The sequence below is a fragment of the Toxorhynchites rutilus genome, chromosome 3 (genome assembly GCF_029784135.1).
Source record: "Toxorhynchites rutilus septentrionalis strain SRP chromosome 3, ASM2978413v1, whole genome shotgun sequence".
NCBI classification, from domain to species: Eukaryota; Metazoa; Arthropoda; class Insecta; order Diptera; family Culicidae; genus Toxorhynchites; species Toxorhynchites rutilus.
Window position 1 is genome coordinate 59,339,804 of NC_073746.1, and position 19,890 is coordinate 59,359,693.

The 19,890-nt window shown below is 37.5% G+C and overlaps 1 protein-coding gene across 8 annotated transcripts in view; it reads right to left on the minus strand.

Moving 5' to 3' along the window:
- The window catches only part of LOC129780537 (serine/threonine-protein phosphatase 6 regulatory ankyrin repeat subunit B), a 176,997-nt gene that overhangs the window by 54,692 nt on the left and 102,415 nt on the right, over positions 1-19,890 (minus strand). For all 8 annotated transcript variants that reach the window (XM_055788904.1, XM_055788905.1, XM_055788899.1 and 5 more), the window contains one exon: positions 1,256-1,469. In XM_055788904.1, the coding sequence (XP_055644879.1) occupies positions 1,256-1,469 (214 nt within the window). The remainder of the gene's footprint in view (positions 1-1,255; positions 1,470-19,890) is intronic.

Consider the following 19,890-nt stretch of genomic DNA (forward strand, 5'->3'; position numbering starts at 1 on the left):
AGCTCATTTCGGATGACGGCTTGATAGAGGTGATGTTTCTTGTGACCCCTTTATTGCAGCCCATGGACCAATAGGTCATTCAAATTACCAAAACAAGGTATCGAGACAAACTACATCTCGAAATCGCTAATGAGCCACTTCAAGCCATGGGTGAAGAAAATCAACATTGAAGATGTTTCTTTTTGGCTGCATGAAACATGGATAGATGTCTCCGAAACAGTGATTCAACGATCTTGGAAAAATATAGACTGGGTAGCTGGAACTGCTGCACAAAGACTTTGCGTATATTGTTCGATTTCCAGATGGACATCGACACAGTCGAAACAACGAAATATCCCGAGGAAGAATTTTGCGTTGATGAATACTCATACGCGAAAATTATCTCTCTGATACTGAATAAGGACGACAAAGGGTGCGACGACATAGAGAAATAAGGAGATGACGAACATTCCTTTGATAAACAAGGAGACGAAGATTCGATTTTGGTGGACATCGTACTTCTAGACCCAGCATTGACCCGAACCCACCAAGTCGCTCAAGAAAACAGCAATTACTTGAATAAAGATGAAATAAGAAAGAGAAAATTAATTTTTCAATAATTATTTCTTAAGGACAAGGTCGTTGGAAAATACAAATGGCGGCCTCTTAGGGTTTTTACCATGCCATCTAGCATTTTTTGAGGCACACATCTCAACAAATTCAAACGAACCATCCTTGAAATTGGTACTCATAGCTTGCTGCAGTCCAGCATACATTTACATTTAACAATTTCAGGTACGAGTCGTTTGTATTTATTGAGATGTGTACTTCGATAAATGCGGGGTGGCAGAATCATATTATCTTTTTTTTCACATTGTTTAAATTAGTTGAATGAAGGTCGAGAAAATAAAAAAAACAGAATTTAAGAAAAATCGTTCGTTTTTGGCACATGTACCGAAATCGAACCGTGCCAAAAACGAAACGTGCCAAAATCGAACGGGGTCTGAAGTACGAGATTTTATGAAGCAGTTGATTTCCGTATATACAAACATGATTTGTTCGACATAGTTCTCACACATACACGATTCAAAAATCATTTGGCTTAACTCAAAACTCGACATTTAATCAAGACGAGAAATTTGGCATGGAAAGTTAAATTAATAAGGTAAGCGGTTCATTCAAGCGAAAAAATACAATTAAATGACTCAAATTTCCCACATAATGTTTAGGTCTAGTAATCGAATCACACACGTCAATAAAATAAGAATTATCTTACCTTGATTATCGATGATGGACGCGGACGCACGAACGGTGTAAAAGTACTTGACCATCGCCTCGTCGCCTTCGGCCGCCGCTATATGCAGTGCCGTCTGACCTTCGCCGTTCTGCAAATCCACGTTGGCGCCGTAGTCAATCAGAATCCGGGCCATCTCGACATCTTTCCGCCGGGCGGCGAGATGCAACGCCGTGTCACCATTGGTGGTCGTGGCCTACCAGAACCAGCCGGTTATTCGAAAAATGCGTAGAAATAAAACATACCCAGAATAAAAGAGATCATGTTAAAGTTACTCGAAATCAGTTTGCGAGCGCGCACGGGTAATCTCAACACGCTTTACATCATCAAATGGATCGAGAATGATGCCCCATTGGCGACGCATGCTGCCGATTGTATATATCCAATAAGTTGCTGTAAAAAGATCACTTCACTGATTCGATGGTCTTGTTCAAGAAATAATAAAACTGTTGCATCATTATTAGGACTCTCATCGCATACTTGCACCGCACACATCAGCACCGTTTCACGAGCTCACCATAACTGTGCTCACCAGTCGCGAATTCAGTCGGTCAGCTAAACCTACCCAAGATCCGTTCCACATGCCAGTGGCCCAGGCATAACCCAGGACAGAGGACAGCATGACGAGCAAGCAGCAGCAGCAGCAACAGAGGAAGATGTTTTTCCACAGAGTCATTCTTCCCAGCGCTTGGGCCTACCAACCGGAAGGAAGCAAGAAAGGGAAAGTCCACTGTAGAGTGGGAGTAGTAGATTGCATTCTTTTTTCTCGCTTAGCATTTGTCCACACGGTAGCAGGCCGTTCGACCGAACTTCGCAGCTGACACCCTTCATCCGGTTTGCGTTACGATGATATGTACATATGTATAGTCGATCAAAACCGTTCGGGGCGAGAAAATGAACCTCTGCTTTTCATGCCCTCGAATTGTATCAAAATAAGTATTGAAAATTTGATTTTTATTGTAGAAAATATGGGGATCATTAGGGTTTTGAATTGAATTTCGGCTCGACGACAAACATGTTCAATATTATCCGTCACAAAATTCTGAACCTTTCAAAAAACAGTATGCATTAACTAGCGTCATTTATTAATACTTAGTTGAGATTTCTTAAGCCAAATAACACGCCTCGAATGTATTCCGAGCGGCAAGCTCTAGAATACGCGTGACCACAGTGCAAGTCGAAGGAAATTTCTCTGACGAAAAAGTCCCTGGCCAGAACGGGAATCAAACCCGAACACCCGGCATGATAATGTGAGACGATAACCACTCGGCCACTGGTGCACTTATATTACGGAGGTCGTTCAAAAAATAAGTTTCAGTGCCTCACAAATCGTGGAAAAATAAAGTTAGGACAAAAACAAGGTGATTTTCGTAATCTACGTTTTATTTTATTTTTTCTACATAATCGCCGTAACGTTCGAGGCATTTTAAATAGCGTGGCACGAGTTTTTCTATTCCGAGCGCGAAGTGCGTAGCGTCCAACTTTTTGAAGTACGATGTAACTGCGTCACGAATTTCTTCAGTGTTATCGAATCGTTGACCGCGGTGAACGCGGAATCGTTGACATCCGGAGATATACGAAGAAAAATTAACCTGCATGAAGGTGAATTCATTATACAAACTCATAAACCCAAATTAAGAAAGAGCTTTGCTTGATCACACGGTTCCTTTTTCTTTTTTATACACGATTCCTTTTCCATGGTTCCTTTTTTATACACGGTTCCTATTTCTCTTGAAATTACAAAAAAATATATTGAGCAGTATCAGAACCAAAACATGTTCTGAAACACATCACAGTAAATATCGTTCCGAATTAATTATTGAAGTAGTTATGAAATTGATAACATTTGAAATCTACAATGCAAAGGTCACTATCGAGTTGCTTCTCGCAAAAATGTCGACGCTTGCCCACGGTGAGGTGGTAGGGGGCTTAGATAATGTCCACGTGGACACGTCAAGTATTTTTTTAAGTAAAACATTCATGTTTATGATTTTTAGTACTATCAATCAATAAAAAGACTTCCCTGACTTCTTCCCTGAAATGTATATTCTGAAAGAAACGCACATGAACTGGGATCGATCAATTTATTCGAATCGGTAATAGAGGACCATGAATTCCGTCAGGATAAAGACTCCCAAAGAATGTTGGAATTTCCACCATGCTTCCACCAAGCAACTAGTATCGATGAATTCCAACAAGTACTGCTCACAGTTCAACATATTTAAAATCAACGATCCCGGACGCTTCTAGGACGCTTCTAAAGGGTGAACACGAAATTATTGCGACACCGAAAATGTCATGCCATTTTTCTAATAATGTTTAGAATCAAACCAAAATTTTAGGGTAATTTTATACATATATTTACTTCAAAAATCAAAAGAAAAGTTAATCGATGGAGTGTCAAATTGAACGCATTTTCGCTTGATGCCCTCCATCAAAGTTTTTACAGTGTCATCCGGTACCAATTTCTCAGTTTTTTTTCCATTTTCTTAACATGTCCTTGTCGTCTTTGACTGTCTTCTTGTTCTTCCGAAGTTCCCGCTTCATTATTGCCCAGTACTGCTCCACCGGACGCAGCTCCGGACAGTTTGGCGGGTTCATGTCCTTTGGAACAAAATGAACAGAATTGGCCTCATACCACTCCAGGACACTTTTAGAATAGTGGCATGATGCCAAATCTGGCCAAAATAGCGGAGCTTCGTCGTGCTGCTGCAAGAACGGCAAAAGGCGCTTCTCGAGGCACTCAGATTTGTAGATCTCGCCATTTACTGTGCCCTTGTCACGAAAGGCTCACTCCTCAGTCCGCAAGAGCAGATGGCCTGCCAAACGAGATATTTGGAGGCGAACTTCGACATTTTCTTCTTCTTAAATTTGTCGTCCACATCGAACTTGCTCTTGCCGGTGAAAAACTCTAACCCCGGAATTTGCTTAAAATCGGCTTTTATATACGTTTCGTCGTCCATCACACAGCAGCCATATTTTGTCAGCATCTTCTCGTAGAGCTTCCGTGCCCGAGTTTTAGCCGTCGATTGTTGCCGCTCATCGCGGTTTGGGAAGTTCTGTACCTTGTATGTATGTAGTCCAGCTCTCTTCTTTGCATTCTGGACGTAGCTCTGCGACATGTCGATCTTTTTAGCCAAATCACGGCTTGAGACGTTGGGATTTGCTTTAATCATCCGCTTCACATTTCCCTCCGTCTTTTTGTTTTTCGGTCCCGGTTTTCTTCCAGCTCCTTTGCCATGATCCAACGTCAACCACTCCTGGAACCGCTTCAACACTCTGGAGACGGTTGAATGGTGAATGTTCAACATTTTTCCCAACTGCCGGTGTGACAGGTCAGGAAATTCCAGGTGTTTGGAAAGAATTTGTTCTCTCGACTCGCGTTGGTTCACCTCCATTTTCGTTGAATCGAAAAACACGACTTCGAGTTTGACAGCATGTAGACAATACACATCAATGCGAAAGTGTGCAAAATTTGGTTGATTTTTACCCAATGGTAAAAAAGTTATGCCCTGTGTCGCAATAATTTCGTGTTCGCCCTTTAAAACTCCACCCACCTTACTCACCAGATACTGCATCTTCAGATAATTAACTGTTATGATTCCTTTAAGAACTTCACTTCACTGTATAGCAAAAAAACGACTTGCCCAGTTTTCTGACGAGAAAACAAATATGTTCTGAGAGGATGGAATTCTCAAGTTGCGTGACGGATGCTGAAATATTGTGGAACAAATCCATTGTCATTATCCCTTCCCAAAAACGGAGCAATCAACGCGAATAGTAAACTAATGTTATCATGAATCTGTGGATGAGTTAAATGATTGAAATGATGAAATGACAATGTCGACACTGTCTAACGTATATGCGTTTGAGCGGCAATTCGGGTGTGTTGAACAAACCAAAACTAGCAATACGTTACAACATTTTCACAATTTTAACAGCACAATGGTATCAACATCTTTTTTTTTTGTTTATACCACTTCTGGATTGTTTCGAGATTCGCTTTTCCTCGATAAATGACGATAACTGTTTTCAAACAATATGCTTGATTTCATTGCTTATGGAGATAACGTAAAAGGAATTCAGAAAAAAATAAAAAAAATAATGAGCTCCCGGACAAATATTTACTATTAATAAGCGAAAAAATGAATTTTCTAGACTTTTTTTTCTAATAACAGGATGAATTTCTCGTGGACAACAGAGGGAGGGGTATAAGGAATGACCACGCTTGTCCACAGAGGGGGAAGATGAGGGATGTCTAAAATCATACTATTTCTGTTCACGAGGTATGTGAACAGCCCCTTGATGTGCTATATTTCAGACTATTCTGCGCCATACGGATAAACACTCACATCTGAACTTCGTGGATAATTTGATTCTAAGAACCTCTCGGTTATTTTCAAATCGGCATAACTTACTTGTTCGGCTTCTGTTGGCATGTCGCATGTTTTATCTTCGACTTTTCCAATTTTCCTAATGCTGAATTACTTGATTTTGACTGATTTTTGTATCTTTTTCACTGTGTTGACCACATTTTTTTTGTTATTGTTTATTTATTTGTGTATTTATTTATCATTTGTGCATTCCATACCGAACCGATCTAGTGGTTCTCAGATTTTCATTAAAATTGGTAATTTGGTTCTTTATCGCAAAACATTAGACCCCTTTTTTTCATTTTTTTTATTAGGGTGCCCATTTCCATTTGAGAGTGGTCCGAAAAATCAATTTTTTCATTTTTTCCCTAAAATGACGTTTTTCATAAATTCATAGCTTTTGAACCACTCAACCGATTTCGATGATCGACTCGCAAAAAAATGGATTTTATTTTCGTTATGATTGATTGTAGTCGCTTTTCATTGTTTTCATGGTTTTGAACTAAGGAACGCTATATTTTTCTTGAATGCTGAGGATGTTTTACACAATATAACTCGATATCAGAGAAGCTTTTTTCTAGGAAAACTGATTTTTCGCACCAACGGTTAACTTTGAAAAATCATATCCCAAAAACAAAAAACAAACGATCTGATATCGAGATATACTAAAAATCCTCAACTTTCAAAAAAAATCATCAGCTTTCAAGGAAAATTAAAAAAAAACACCACCTTCTAGTTCAAAGCCACGAAAACAATATAAAACAACTACAATCAATAATTACGAAATAAAATAAATTTTTTTGCAAGTTCAATATTTTTTTAAAAGTACAAATTAATCATTGGCTTCAATTTGATATGTCGATCATCTTAATCGGATCAGTGACTCAAATGAATTTTTGAAAAAAGTCATTTTTGGGAAAAAGTGAAAAAACATGATTTTTCAGACCACCCTAAAATGGAAGTGGACACCATAATAATAAAAAAATAGAAAATACGGGTTTATTTTTTTTGCGATAAAAAAAAAGTATCACTTTTGACGAAAATAGAAGAACCACTATCGGTTTGGCTTGGAATGGCTTATTTATGTATTTATGTATTTATGTATTTATGTATTTATGTATTTATGTATTTATGTATTTATGTATTTATGTATTTATGTATTTATGTATTTATGTATTTAGGTATTCATGTATTTATGTATTTATGCATTTATGTATTTATGTATTTATGTATTTATTTATTTATGTATTTATATATTCACGTATTTATGTATCTATGTATTTGTGTATTTATGTATTTGAGGTGCTCAAACTGAAAAGGGTTCAAGTGACATCATCAATTTCTCTACATCGACTATCTTTTTTGGTCATAACTTAGCTGCAATTTCATTCACAGATTGATTTGACAATGTGGAAGATAAGTCAGAACCTCATCTATCGGATACTGTGGCAAAATTAAACTGGAACTTTTTGCAGTTGAGTTATCAACTAAAGAGAAATCGATCAAACCACTTCCACCCCTTCCATTCTAAGCCCCTCATTTATGTATTTATGTAATTATGTAATTATGCAATTATGTATGTATTCACAAACATTTCAATTTTTTTTCTTTATATGTCTGAAGTCTAGTAATTCAGAATTTTCCCTTGGTGAAGGATTTTTCGGAATCCCCATTGTTTATCGAGAGGCATTTTAGTGCCACGGTGTCTAATCTGGTACTACCTTGACTAAAAAAAATGAACGCGTTCTTCTAAAAAACTATTTTTTTTCAAATTGGCCTACATGATATCTCAAGTTCTACTGAACCGATTTATTTCAGATTCATGGGATAGTATCATTATACATCTCTCTATCACATGAACCAATAAAAAAAATCCTTTTTTTTTCGAAAAATTGGAATCATTACAAAAAACGCATCAAAACCAATTTTTTTTTCCGACGGCCGCAATTTTGTCTGAACATGTTTTTTGGCTTGTCCAAGGTTCATACAATAGCGGTTTCTTTACTAATTAGGAAACTATTGATGGTTATGTTTTTGATGTCTTGAAGGACTGAAATTGTGTACGCACTGTTTTTTTAGCCCCCCACTTTACTAGTTTGTAACTTTTTTTTTGTTTCGTTTAATCAGTTTTGTGTTTTCAAACAATTAATAAACAAATAATGAAATAATGGATATTAAAATGAATAGTGAAAATTTGAACAGAGCACCAAAAAAACGTGCAAAATTTGTGCCTTCATCCTAGAAGTGTAAACAACGTTCCTATTTTTAATCCGAGCAGGTCGTTTTTTCTACCAACATGATTATGACGTAGCCAGGGTGATTAGAACTAGGAAAAGTGACTAACTTGATGGTGTAAACTTAGTTTTTTTCCTATTCATTGGAAACTGTTCCAAGTAGACGAGAGTCCCATATTATCTTGAGATTCAAATCAGAAAACAGGTCATGTTTTCATGTAATAAAGTTAACGTTAATAACTATTTATGCTGCGAACGGATTTTACCGATTTGCATACCAAATCGAATCAGAAACTGTCTAAGATTTGTTTGATATGCCATACATTACAATCACATAGTCTGAATATGGTTTAAATTTATGAAAATTGGAAGCATTCCCATTTCCCCATACATTTGTTCTGTCCATTTGTGTGCTTTCCCGAACAGAGCTGTCAATATCAAGCAACTTATGTAGCCGCTAGAATAGAAACAACGAAGGGGATAACGAAAAGAAAATATTTACGAAGTAAACTCCACCCTTGCATAATAAGAAGCTGTGGCTAGCGTATAAGTAATGCATCTTCTCTGCGGAAAATTTTCAGTGTCTTTCTGTGTCCGAAACAATAGTCGCTTTTTCTGCTCGTTTTGTGTTAAATGTTTCATGTTCCCCTCGAGTTGTGAACGCTAGCGAATATTTCACATGAAGTGTTTGTGTTTGGATGTTTCATTTTTATCGCTGCAACTATGTGCATTTGTTGGACACGTGTTTGATTCTTGTTGATTGGTGATGCACGGAAGATGCTTCTCGTTAAATACTCAGTGCAATGCGTGCATTGATATGAAGAAACGAATTGCGACATATGACCAATTAGTGTATTGTTCTCGCAAAGGGAAGAAAGAATCGTTGCATCTCGAAATGATTCTACAAAACCACGCAAGCCATCAAACCTTATCAGAGTCCCCGGAACTTTTTACTAAAGAGTTATTTATGAAATTTCGAGGTATTCGCAAATAATATCCGATATGATAAGCCATCAAATTACAAAAAAAAGATTGCGTAGTCCTAAGCGGTCGTGTCTCAGATACAACCCCTCGATTTTTTTAAATTTGCCAACTCCATCACTTTCAATTGATTCGCACGTCAAAACCTTTCCGGTTATCACGACCTCGAGATCAACTTTGTGAGAGGGCATGTAAACGCGACACTCAAGTGTAAAATTTTGACCGGAAACGATTATGTTTGGGCGCTTCCGGTCAGCCACGACAACACGCAACCTGTTTGATTCAACCTTTGAAATTTCATAAAATTTAGGTTTATTTAGCAGGATCTTCCATGACCTGCATTACTCTAAAGATATTTCCTTTGGGCTTGCAAACAAAGAGGGGCCTCAATATATCCATATCAGGAGATCTTCCACCCTTTGACATGTATAAGACATCAAATGTAATATTCAATCATTTTGATAGTATTTATAGCTATGTTAAATTTAGCACACGAATGCGAATGAACCTAAGTCGGTTGCTGCTCGATTTGTCTTGATCGACTGATCACGGCACTCGGCACAATTATCGGTGTATTGGTGTAATAAAGTGTGCTATTGGACCAAATGGAACGGCAATGGAACCAAAATACTATCGACCATCAACAGCCATTTCGACCATTTCGACTCTAACCATGTGAGTGCCCAAAAGTAAGCAACCTCGCATTCCATGGTGCATTGTCTCTTCCACGTGTTCATGAAAAAAGATAATTTCATAGAGAAGAGGATTAAATTTCACCATGTTTCTTAGGAAAAACCTCCGGAAAAAGCTTTGTAAAAACAACGCCGTATTAGAAACTGAGAAAGAACACCATAAAGGATCAGCCTCCCGTTTTACCCGAAAATAACTAACGATGTCCATTCTAGCATCAGGAAACACGGGTTTTACGTGGTGTAAAAAAGTTAGACCACATGAAAAAACTTTCAACGTCCTCAAAAACAAAATTCCGCCGGATGAAAAATTGGATATCTATCAAATTCCTTGCAAATACTGCATCAGTGCGTACATCTGCCAAACCCGTCGGAAGCTTCAAATCCCCCTACATGACCACAAGAATACGGTGGACAGTGAACGAGTTAACGATTCAAGAGTTGCATCACATGCTCTGGCTTTGGCCCAAACCCACTGTATAGATTGTTAAAAGGGAAAAAATATTGAAAACGTCCGAACAGCTCAGTTGCATGTATGAAAATCAATGCTCTTCTCTACCATTGATCATCTATTCATAAATAGACAAAATGCATCCATAAAGATCGGTCAATTTAGAAGCTTTTTCTTGTCCAGTACAGCGCTCCCAGTGGTCAGTTCTAAAATTTTTGACAACAGTTTTTTCACGAAGTCTTTACCCGACATCGTCAGGTACAAGGATCGCAAAGAAGTGTTTGTCTGTACCCTGCAAGGATCAATTAAGGTGTCGAAGCGGTACAGCAGACTGGAAACTGCGGCAGAACGTTATAAAAGCTATCAAAGCAAATCCAGAAGTTACGGACAAGGATGTTTTCAACGAACTCGGTCCTGTTCGCATTAAAGTTAGGAATATACGAATTCTGGAAGGCGTCTTCAAGTATAGGGCTATTAAGACACCAAATAGGACCGCAAAGCAAGTGCAGACCAAATTTAACGGTTGCATTCTTATGGACGACGACATGAATCATTTGTTAAATTTGACTGCAAACAGCTTCCGAGCCAAAGTTTGTATGTAGCCAGGGGTGGCGGAGACGCTACCAAGCAAAATATAGATTTGTTTTTGCGGACAAGTTTGCCGGTAATCTGATGATCTGAAAGAGAATCTGCAGCTGTAGCCGGAAGACTCCGATTTTTATCACAATCAACAATATGAATAACCAAAACGAATGCCTGATAAAACGTGTGTTGCCGTTCGCTAGGTCTCTCCCGTCAAACTTTGAACGGATTTGTCAAGTTGCCGTTACAGTAAGAAAGTGCGCAACAGTGGTATCGCTCAAAACTGCCATCCAAACCTAAAATATTGAAGTATAATCAAATCTAAACTAATGGAGAGTGGATACATAGCCAAAATGCTACTTCAATTGTCATATACTGGGAAAAACAGCCGAGGAGGTTGACTTAACAGCTCATGCAAACATCGATAGTACGTATCAAGCCGAAGTTCGAGTATTCATTCGAGAGGATTAAAATTCTCAAAACTCCATAATAAGTCTTCAAATTACAATAAATGCAGAACATTTTCTTCTAACAATGTTTAATTCTATATCAGACAAATTCTGAGACATTTCCGAATACGAAGTCTTGAAGGAAGCTAAAGTCTTGTGAACGAAATCACAGAAATTTAAATAATACAGTTCAAAATGATCAGTGCTCACTAGTACTCAAAGTATAACGAAGTACAGTCAAACAACGGTTACAACTTTCTAATCACGAGTGCTATGCAATGTTTTACTTGAATTGCTTGTTTGTCCATCTATAGGATTGTTTGTATTTATGCATTTCTCAGTGAGAACAGGGATGAACTGAGAATGTGGGTGGCAAGGCGAATCAAAACAATTATGATACCATTTCAAGCAGTTTTTACACGTATGAAGTACGAACGCAGAACATAGCACTTAGAACGATAACCTGTCCAAAGGTCTCTGGAGCCAACCTTCGCTAAATCGGAAACATTCCTTCAAACATTTGTCTTCTTTTTTATCAATAGGCCAACCCATTCGCTTGTTGCCTTCGCCTTAGGCAGACCTCTTCTGTAACCTTCCCGCGTAGGATACGTTCGTTAATTATAGATTTATTACGCTGAGTATACTTAGCTTCAGCCAACAGCAAAAAATAAAACCGATTGGTTCAACTTCCCATTCGCTCGTTCTCGTTTCGGTAACCCATGCGGAAGGGGTGCGAGTATTCAGTATACCCGGTCAGATAGCGTTTTTCTTCACTTTCCACTTCCGTCATCAGGCAGCTCGACTGGTCGTTCGGCATGAATGAACGATGCATTGGAAGGGAAGATTCTCCATCCCACCCCTTGTTCGGACATGCTCTGGTGAAAGAAAACATAGCTCAGGAATGGTCACTTCATGTCAACACACCCCCTACTCGGCAGTTGTCTAGCGCGGAATGTCGGAGTGGAGTAGAATGACAAACAAAAACAAAAATTCGCCACCGCTTGCATTCCTGCATTTGTAATAACGGAGCAAAGGGCTCGTTTTCCACTCCGAAACGAGAGGCCGGTACGGTTTTCTCAAAACTATCCTTGACTAAAAATAAAGGGCGTTAATGTAGCTATTTACGACTTGACATTTGAAATCGGACTGAAATAAACTGCCACAGCGCTTAGGTTATACACTAGCACCGGAAGACACATTCTTTTTAATTGCGTAATTTGCATCATTATCAACAGAAGAAACTTCAGTGGACAATTTCAAGATTAATAATCAACAATATTCGCAAAAAAAAGTTTGCTTCGTCTCCTCTTGAACTGTATCGATTTTCTCTGAATTGATTAGCCAAAATTAAAAATCTAACTACATTGATAGTCTAACTAAGTTTATTTTGATAGTATGCCGTAAGCATGTCTCGACGGTTGCTACCAGAAATGTTCACGATTTTCTATTACGAACACAATAATACGAATCACCAATAAAGCCTCCAATTTTTTGGTGTACTAGTGAACATGTATCATGTTTGCTGTAATCTAAATAACTGATTTGCACCCCGCACACAACAAAAGTTCCTAGTGCCAAATTGTGTGATATTCCCCTAGCAGCAAACTAGTTGATCCGACTAGACACTTTAGTAAGTGAACTATTTGCACACATTTTTGATCATGTTTCACGCCGTTGCACCCTACCCCTCTCGAGCCTATCTTGGATACCACCATTGTTGAGAAGTTTTAAACCGTGCCTAAACACATTCGCGTTTCGGTTCATTTGTATTCGTCAGGGGCGGTAAGGGGGTGAGAATCCTTGAAAATTTCGCAATGACACCTGAAGCTTGAAACTTTGTACGAACTTTGGAGAAGTGTGAGACAGCAGGCACGGCGCGTTCCCGATTTGAGGTTAATGGTTTTGTTTCATTGTTGCAAGTGAGTGTTTGCGAAAACGGAAAATAAAGGAAAGGGAAAGGGGTGGCCAGGAGGTAGTGACTCGAAGGAAAATAACAATCACGTTGTAATTTATTGGGTGGTAGTGAGCCGAGCGTGAAAAACCAATCTGCTCTGGAATGTTCAGCTGCGTTCGCTTTATGGCATTCGGTGCGCCTAATCGGCCATTCGCACAATCATGCATTACATTGTCAAGCTTCGTTAAAGCTTTTGTTGGTATATTTATATATTTTTTGAAATGATAGAGTGTTATAAACTAGTTGTGAGTATTCAATATGTATCAATTAGATTAGATGCTTCGAACAAATCGATTTTGAGATTGTAGTTAAAAAAAACTTTCTTTTTCAGAAGAGAGATGAAAAAATTCCACTCCAAGATCGAGCGAATCAGAGAACAGTATAAAGTTTTAAGGCATTGGATGTCGGTGAAATTTTTGGTGATACGAAAGGTGAAACCATGAGCTTTGGATGCTTTGGAGACGACCTATACAATATGTCCTCGGAACGTTATCTTTGAGGCTAAGAAAACATTTAGGTCATTGATGGTTGTGGTTCTATTTTGCACAGAACCGAACCGCTCGTATTCGAACTTTATAATGGATTTCCGAGAAAAGGAAATAACAGAACCCTTCGATGTCGGCAAAAGTTGTCAATTGTGTGTGAAAAAATGCGGCTTCTTTGTAGTTTTTCGCGAACAGTTTGTTGTTTGAAGTCATCCGCATAAAAAAGCTTCTTACATTCTAGTGCTTAAAAACTAATCATTTTTAATGTGTTATTATCAATTTTATACTAAACATTTATATTAAACAAGATTGTTTCTATCAATTAAATTGAAGTTCTTTAATCGCTCCATAGTTTGTTCTTAGACGCTCAATTTCTATCTTCCTTAATTTGGCTATAATATCGATATAAACAATTCCTGGTGAAAATTTAGGCAAAATATTCAAAAATCATGATTTTTACCCCACTGTACATGTAATAGCCACTTAAACTTCATCTTAACGTTGAAAGGTTACATTTTTTCTTGAATTAAGCTATATTTGAGATATAAAAAAAAATCCAAACTGTATGTAATCGAGTTCAAAATTGTATATAATCGAATCACATATAATCGAGTCTCTATATAATCGAGTCCGACCTGTACTACATTGATGGTTTTTAGATTGGAAATTTGTTTGAGATTCAACAAATGATTTCCCACTCCACGTGTTGTAAATTTAACACTCCAGTAATTCTGTACCAATCTGAACCTAAGGTGGAAAATATTTACCGTACAGAATCAGTACCAAAAAAATTGAAAAAATCTGTACCTTTGCAGATAAATCTGTACATGTGGCAACCCTTATGTCATATTCAGAGAACCGTATGCTTGCTCATGCTGTTTGGGACTCGTGAACTGCTATGGTTGGTTCATGAACAACCTCAGTACTCGGCAGTTCTCTACTGCACATTTTGTATTTTCGTTTTTTTTATTTTGTCCTTAGTGTACAAAATTTAGGATAAGGGGGGTCTGAAAAATCGACTGCTTCGCTAATACGTTCATTTTTAAAAAAATGTTTTACTTTTGAATGGCTTATTTAGCGATTTTGTTTAATACAAATGAAAGGTATTTACTTACTTTTCAAGACCTAAGATACCTTAGCTACCTTAAACTCTCATATGTTCTACAATTACATAGTGACATGTGCTGTTAGTCCATTTGATGTTTGCGCTAGCGAAATTGATCTTTGTACGAAACTGGTAATGGATTTTAATGTGATGAAACGCACTCCTTTATATTATTCTATCTATACAAAAAAAAAAGGATCGCCGGATGTGTTGATAAGAGCAGACCTCGAAAAATGAATTGTCCGATTTAGGGTTGTCTTCATTATATCATATTTTCTGTATAAAACATTTATTCCATGTAACTGAGAAACATGTTATTTGCAAGTGGTGGATCTTGAACGAGAATTATGTCTGAAAATAATCTGATATTATAATGTTGAGTTTTATTAGAAATACGAGGAATTTTATAGTAAAAGGTAAATTCAACGGGGTCGATTAGAAGATCAATCAATGAACAGTTCTGCGGTTGGGCCCATGAACTTGCTCATAGTAAGAAAACGTGAATGTTTGAAGGCATCGATAACAAAAAACAAATTTTGGACCGGACGAAGTTTGCAGGGTCAGCTAGTTTCCTATAAAAGTCATTTAAACTCTTTTCATTTGAATTTAAAAGATCGAAAATTTGACAGGTGATTTGAATGTTACATATTTTGAGAAATAAATACATATTTTTAAATCTATAATGGAAAATCTGTTTTTGTGCGGGGGATAGGGACCGCACAAAAAAAATCGTATAAAAAAGAATCGTACAAAACTTCACCAGTAGCTCGAAAAAATCGTGTTCGGTACAAAATTTGAAAAAAAAAACTTTTTCTGTGCGGTAGATAGGGACCGCATAAAAAAGTTTCCACAAGAAAATAACTCAAATCCTAATGATTTCTTTCGTGATCAACATTCGATTTCCTATTATCAATTTAATAAGCGGCCTGCTCACTTGCGTAGATCATAAAATCAACTCTTTGTTTTTTTTCCAATAAGCTCCTACTGACACCTTAAAACAAACGAAACAAAACATGAGAATGGGAATTAGCTGACACAATTCCTATGTAGAGCTATGAAACACATATAGAAAACAAAAATGACCGATGACTTCATTCTTTTCATATACCGCACAAAAAAAAAAGTCGCATGAAAATAAACGCACAAAAAACGCATAAAAAACCGCACAAAACAGGTTTTACTGTATACATGAAAATGGATTTCTGTCTGTCTTTCTGTCTTTCTGATTCTTATGGACTCGGAAATTACTGACCAGATCGACGTGAAAATTTGTATAAAGGGGTGTGAAGGTGTTAGGGGGCACGAAACATTTCTATGGAATACAGACACTCCTCCCCCCTTTCTACGGGGAGGGGGGCTCTTTTTTGAGAGGGGGCTGCGATACAAATGAAACGCAGATTTCTGCATAACTCAAAAACTAATCAAACAAATGGAATCAAATATGGTGAATGAGGGTTTTGGAGGGCAATAAATGTTTCTATGGTGGTTCGACACTCCTTCCCCCTCTCTAAAGGAGGAGGAGGTGGAGGTCGCATAACTCGAGAACTAATCAAGCTAATTGAACCAAATTTGGGATGTGAGGGATTTTGGGTACGAGGAATGTTTCTACGATGGCATGATATCTCTCTCTTCTTTGGAATGGAGAGGTGCTTCCATAAAAATATTACACATATTTCAACATGACATGACAATTGAAAATTTTCGGTAAATTTTGAAGGAAAATGGGAAAATTCGGAAAATTCAATTCTCATATGGTCTACAATGACATAGTGACAAGCGTTGGACTACCATTTGATGATTGCGCTAACGAAATTGATGTTTGTTCTAAACTGGAAATTGATTTTCAGATGATAAAACGCACTCATATATCTTCTTCTTTTTATACAAATAAAAATGGATCGCCTAATTTGTTGATAAGAACAAAACTCGAGGAAGGAATTGTCCGATTTAGGGCTGTCTTTATTCACATTTTCTGTACCCAACATTTATTCCATGTAACGGAGAAACATGTTATTTGTAAGTGGTTGAACAATCTTGAACGAGTTTGTGTCTGAAAATTATCTAATATTATAACGACGAGTTTTGGTAGAAGTACTAGAAATTTTATAGTAAAAGGTAAGTTTGAAAAGTCGATTAGAAGATTAATCAATGAACAGTTCTGCGATTGGACCCATGAACCTGCGCTTAGTAAGAAAACGTGAATGTTTGAAGGTATTGATAACAATAAAAAAGTTGATGGGTCTGGGCCTAGAGGCACGGACGCGATCTTGACATAGGACTGTGATTGTGTGTAGTAATTGAATTTGAATTGAGTTTTTTCGTTGTTCAAAATCTGTATTTTAGTATTTTTTGATACATCAAATGGAAGTCATGAACATATACGTGAATATACCTTTTTGAACTTCTAAATCAGCAGCCAGTTAAATTCATTAATTGGATTTTATACATAACCAAAAAACATGCTCGATATAATGACATCCTAGACCACAATTCCATAAATTGTTAGTAGCAAGACCTTCACGTTAAACGTGAGTGGAGTACGAGTTACATTTTTTCGTAGAGTTACCCCCGTATATAGAAATCAAAGACATAGTCCTATGTCAATAAATTTTGAGCGGGACGAAGTTTGCCGGGTCAGCTAGTCAGCATATAAAGATTATGAAGACTAGCTGACCCGGCAAACGTCGTCCCGCTCAAAATTTATCACTAATCGTCAGCCACAAATTGATTTTCTTCGAGAACTTGAAATGAGAGATATATTTGGCGTCATCAACGGTCATGAGACCCACATGTTTGCTGAGGTACCGGTACCCTTTCGGTTGTTAACGTTCAGCGTCAATTAAATCTCGTCATCCTTTATTACTACGAAGTTGCGCTTCGCCGGATATATGTTTTTGACCAGCTCCTTCAGTCGCTCCTTCTGGATGATTGTTTGTTGCTCAGCATCGTAAGGCCTCCATTTTGGCCAGACACTTTTTTACCTCACTCTAGGACTCACTCTAGGTCGGGCAGCCGAAATGAGGCTTCCGTTCGACACTCTAGCCTTCCTCCAGAAGGATGTTCAAATACAAATATGTACACTAAAATCCAACTTGAACAGACCGTAAAACTCATGTAGGCTTGACCGAAGGTCAAACTGTTGATCCCCCACACATGTAGCATATCACGATAATTAAAAACCCAGCTCGTATTGTTTCGTCTTACTTACACGATCGCTTTTTAAGTAGCAAGTACTTCTGTAGTAGCCAATTAAATACGAGTAACTAAATGCATCTGTAATTACCTTATCCGAATATAACAGGAACACAGATGTTTTTTTTTCTAAGTTTTCGTTCAACTTGCAATAATTCTATTTATTTTTTTTTAACTGCAGGTGATATTTTCCAACGAAAATAGGTTTAATTTGGACGGTCTCGATGGTTTTCGGGATGTTGCTGAGATCTATGGAAGCATCTTGATTGCTCCTCCGCGTGTAATTTTGGAGAAGGATCTTTAATGGTTTTTGCTTGAGTTTTGTTCTAAACGCAAGCTTGATTTGGCATTTACATCTTGAAAGATGAACTAAAAGGATCACGTTCAGATTAAGAAATCCTGTTTGATACAAATTACAGTAAAGTACAGTCCCAATTATATATTTCAAGCGTTATAACGCGTTATAACGCTTGCATTCAAATCTGCTCAACTATAACATCATGGTTCGATACTCAGAAATTCGATTTCTCAGTTCACAGTCTTGATTTAAATACAAAATCATTGCCAGACGAATCTAGGCTGATAAGAAGCAATTCAACACCATTGATGATCTTAAAGCGTCCATTCCGAAAGCGTGACGATTGACTTGATTTCCACTATTTCTAACACCATTTTTCAGGTTGTCGAACATGCTGGTAGGCCAACTAATTATTAGCATTCAAATGCTTTCTTCGCAATCTCAGATTTTTTGAATCCATTTTTTTTTAGAACTTGTTGGTATTCCAAAGGTTCCAGCTCCAAAACATTTTTTATATCGATTTGCTAGTGATTGAAGTATTGAAATATCGAGCCAAACACACCATTACTATTGATACACCCAAGTATAGAAAAGTTCATTCGCTCTTTTCTCTACACCTAATTATAAATCACTCTTGTATCTGTTTGGAATAATCATGGCGAAAAGAATGCAGCAAGCAATCGTGAGATTGCACGTTGAATCATTTTTTCACTCTCCGACCATCTTCGGGACTGAGAGTAAACATAACAAAAAAAGAGTGGAAAACAACATTCAATGAATGAATAATCCTTTGGAAGGATTGCACGAAACAAAATAACGAGTGAGTAAAAACAGACTCAATCTTCGTGTATGTATGATTTTATTTTCCCTTTACTCTTTTCCTTGCATTCAATGCACATGAACCTACCTTCCCGTTCACCAATAACTTGCGTTAACATGGTCTTTTGCGTTGGCTTAAATCGTTTCATACTAGAAACAAAAAAATGTCATTGCAATAGTGCACAGGAAACAAATCGATTTCAACTATATATCAATATTTTACTGCCGCGATCGGGGCTTCAATGATTACTATTTGAGTGAAAAACGAATGATTTTACAGAGACACTCGCTGGCTCAAGCAAAAGTTTTCAATTTGATTCTCTCACCATCTAACGTCATTCCGAGAGGCAAATGAGGGAATGCAAAATTCTCTGAGAATAGATGAGCGGAATCGAGACAGTATTTTTCCGTTCAAATCGAGATTGAACTTTGCGAAGATGATAGGTGAATGTTTTCTGTCTCAAATAAAGTGAGGCATAAACGGAGAATAGAAGGGTGTGTTTTATCTGTGAATGAGTGTTGTTGAACGAATTTCGATGCAATTTTGCCCATACCTGGATATACCAATTGAACTATTTCAACTGGGTTTCGAAACAGAGATTTCTTCGACATCACTCGAAACCAATTACAATTTTCTTAAACTGCTGCGAATCGAAGTTATCAAGTAGCTCAATGATCCCAGTTTGGCTGGTAACGAAAGGGCTTCTCAAGAGATTCCCCGAAAGTTTAACGATGCTGAAACCACTCTTTAGTCTTCTTCGGATGTCATTATCAAGTCAGATGGACTAACTTTATTTCCGCAAGCTGAGTATGAAGAAAGAGTTTTTGACGAATACCCAGGTAACCTTTAGGCTTTAACGTATGCAGTAAACTAATATTAAGTTTGCATTTGAGTTTCCTGTTGCTGTAAATTAGCATTTCAAATGCATAGCTGCTGTAAATCAGCGAATACAATACTCCAATATGGTCTAGTTGTTCGCGTCACACATATTCACCGGGAACTTC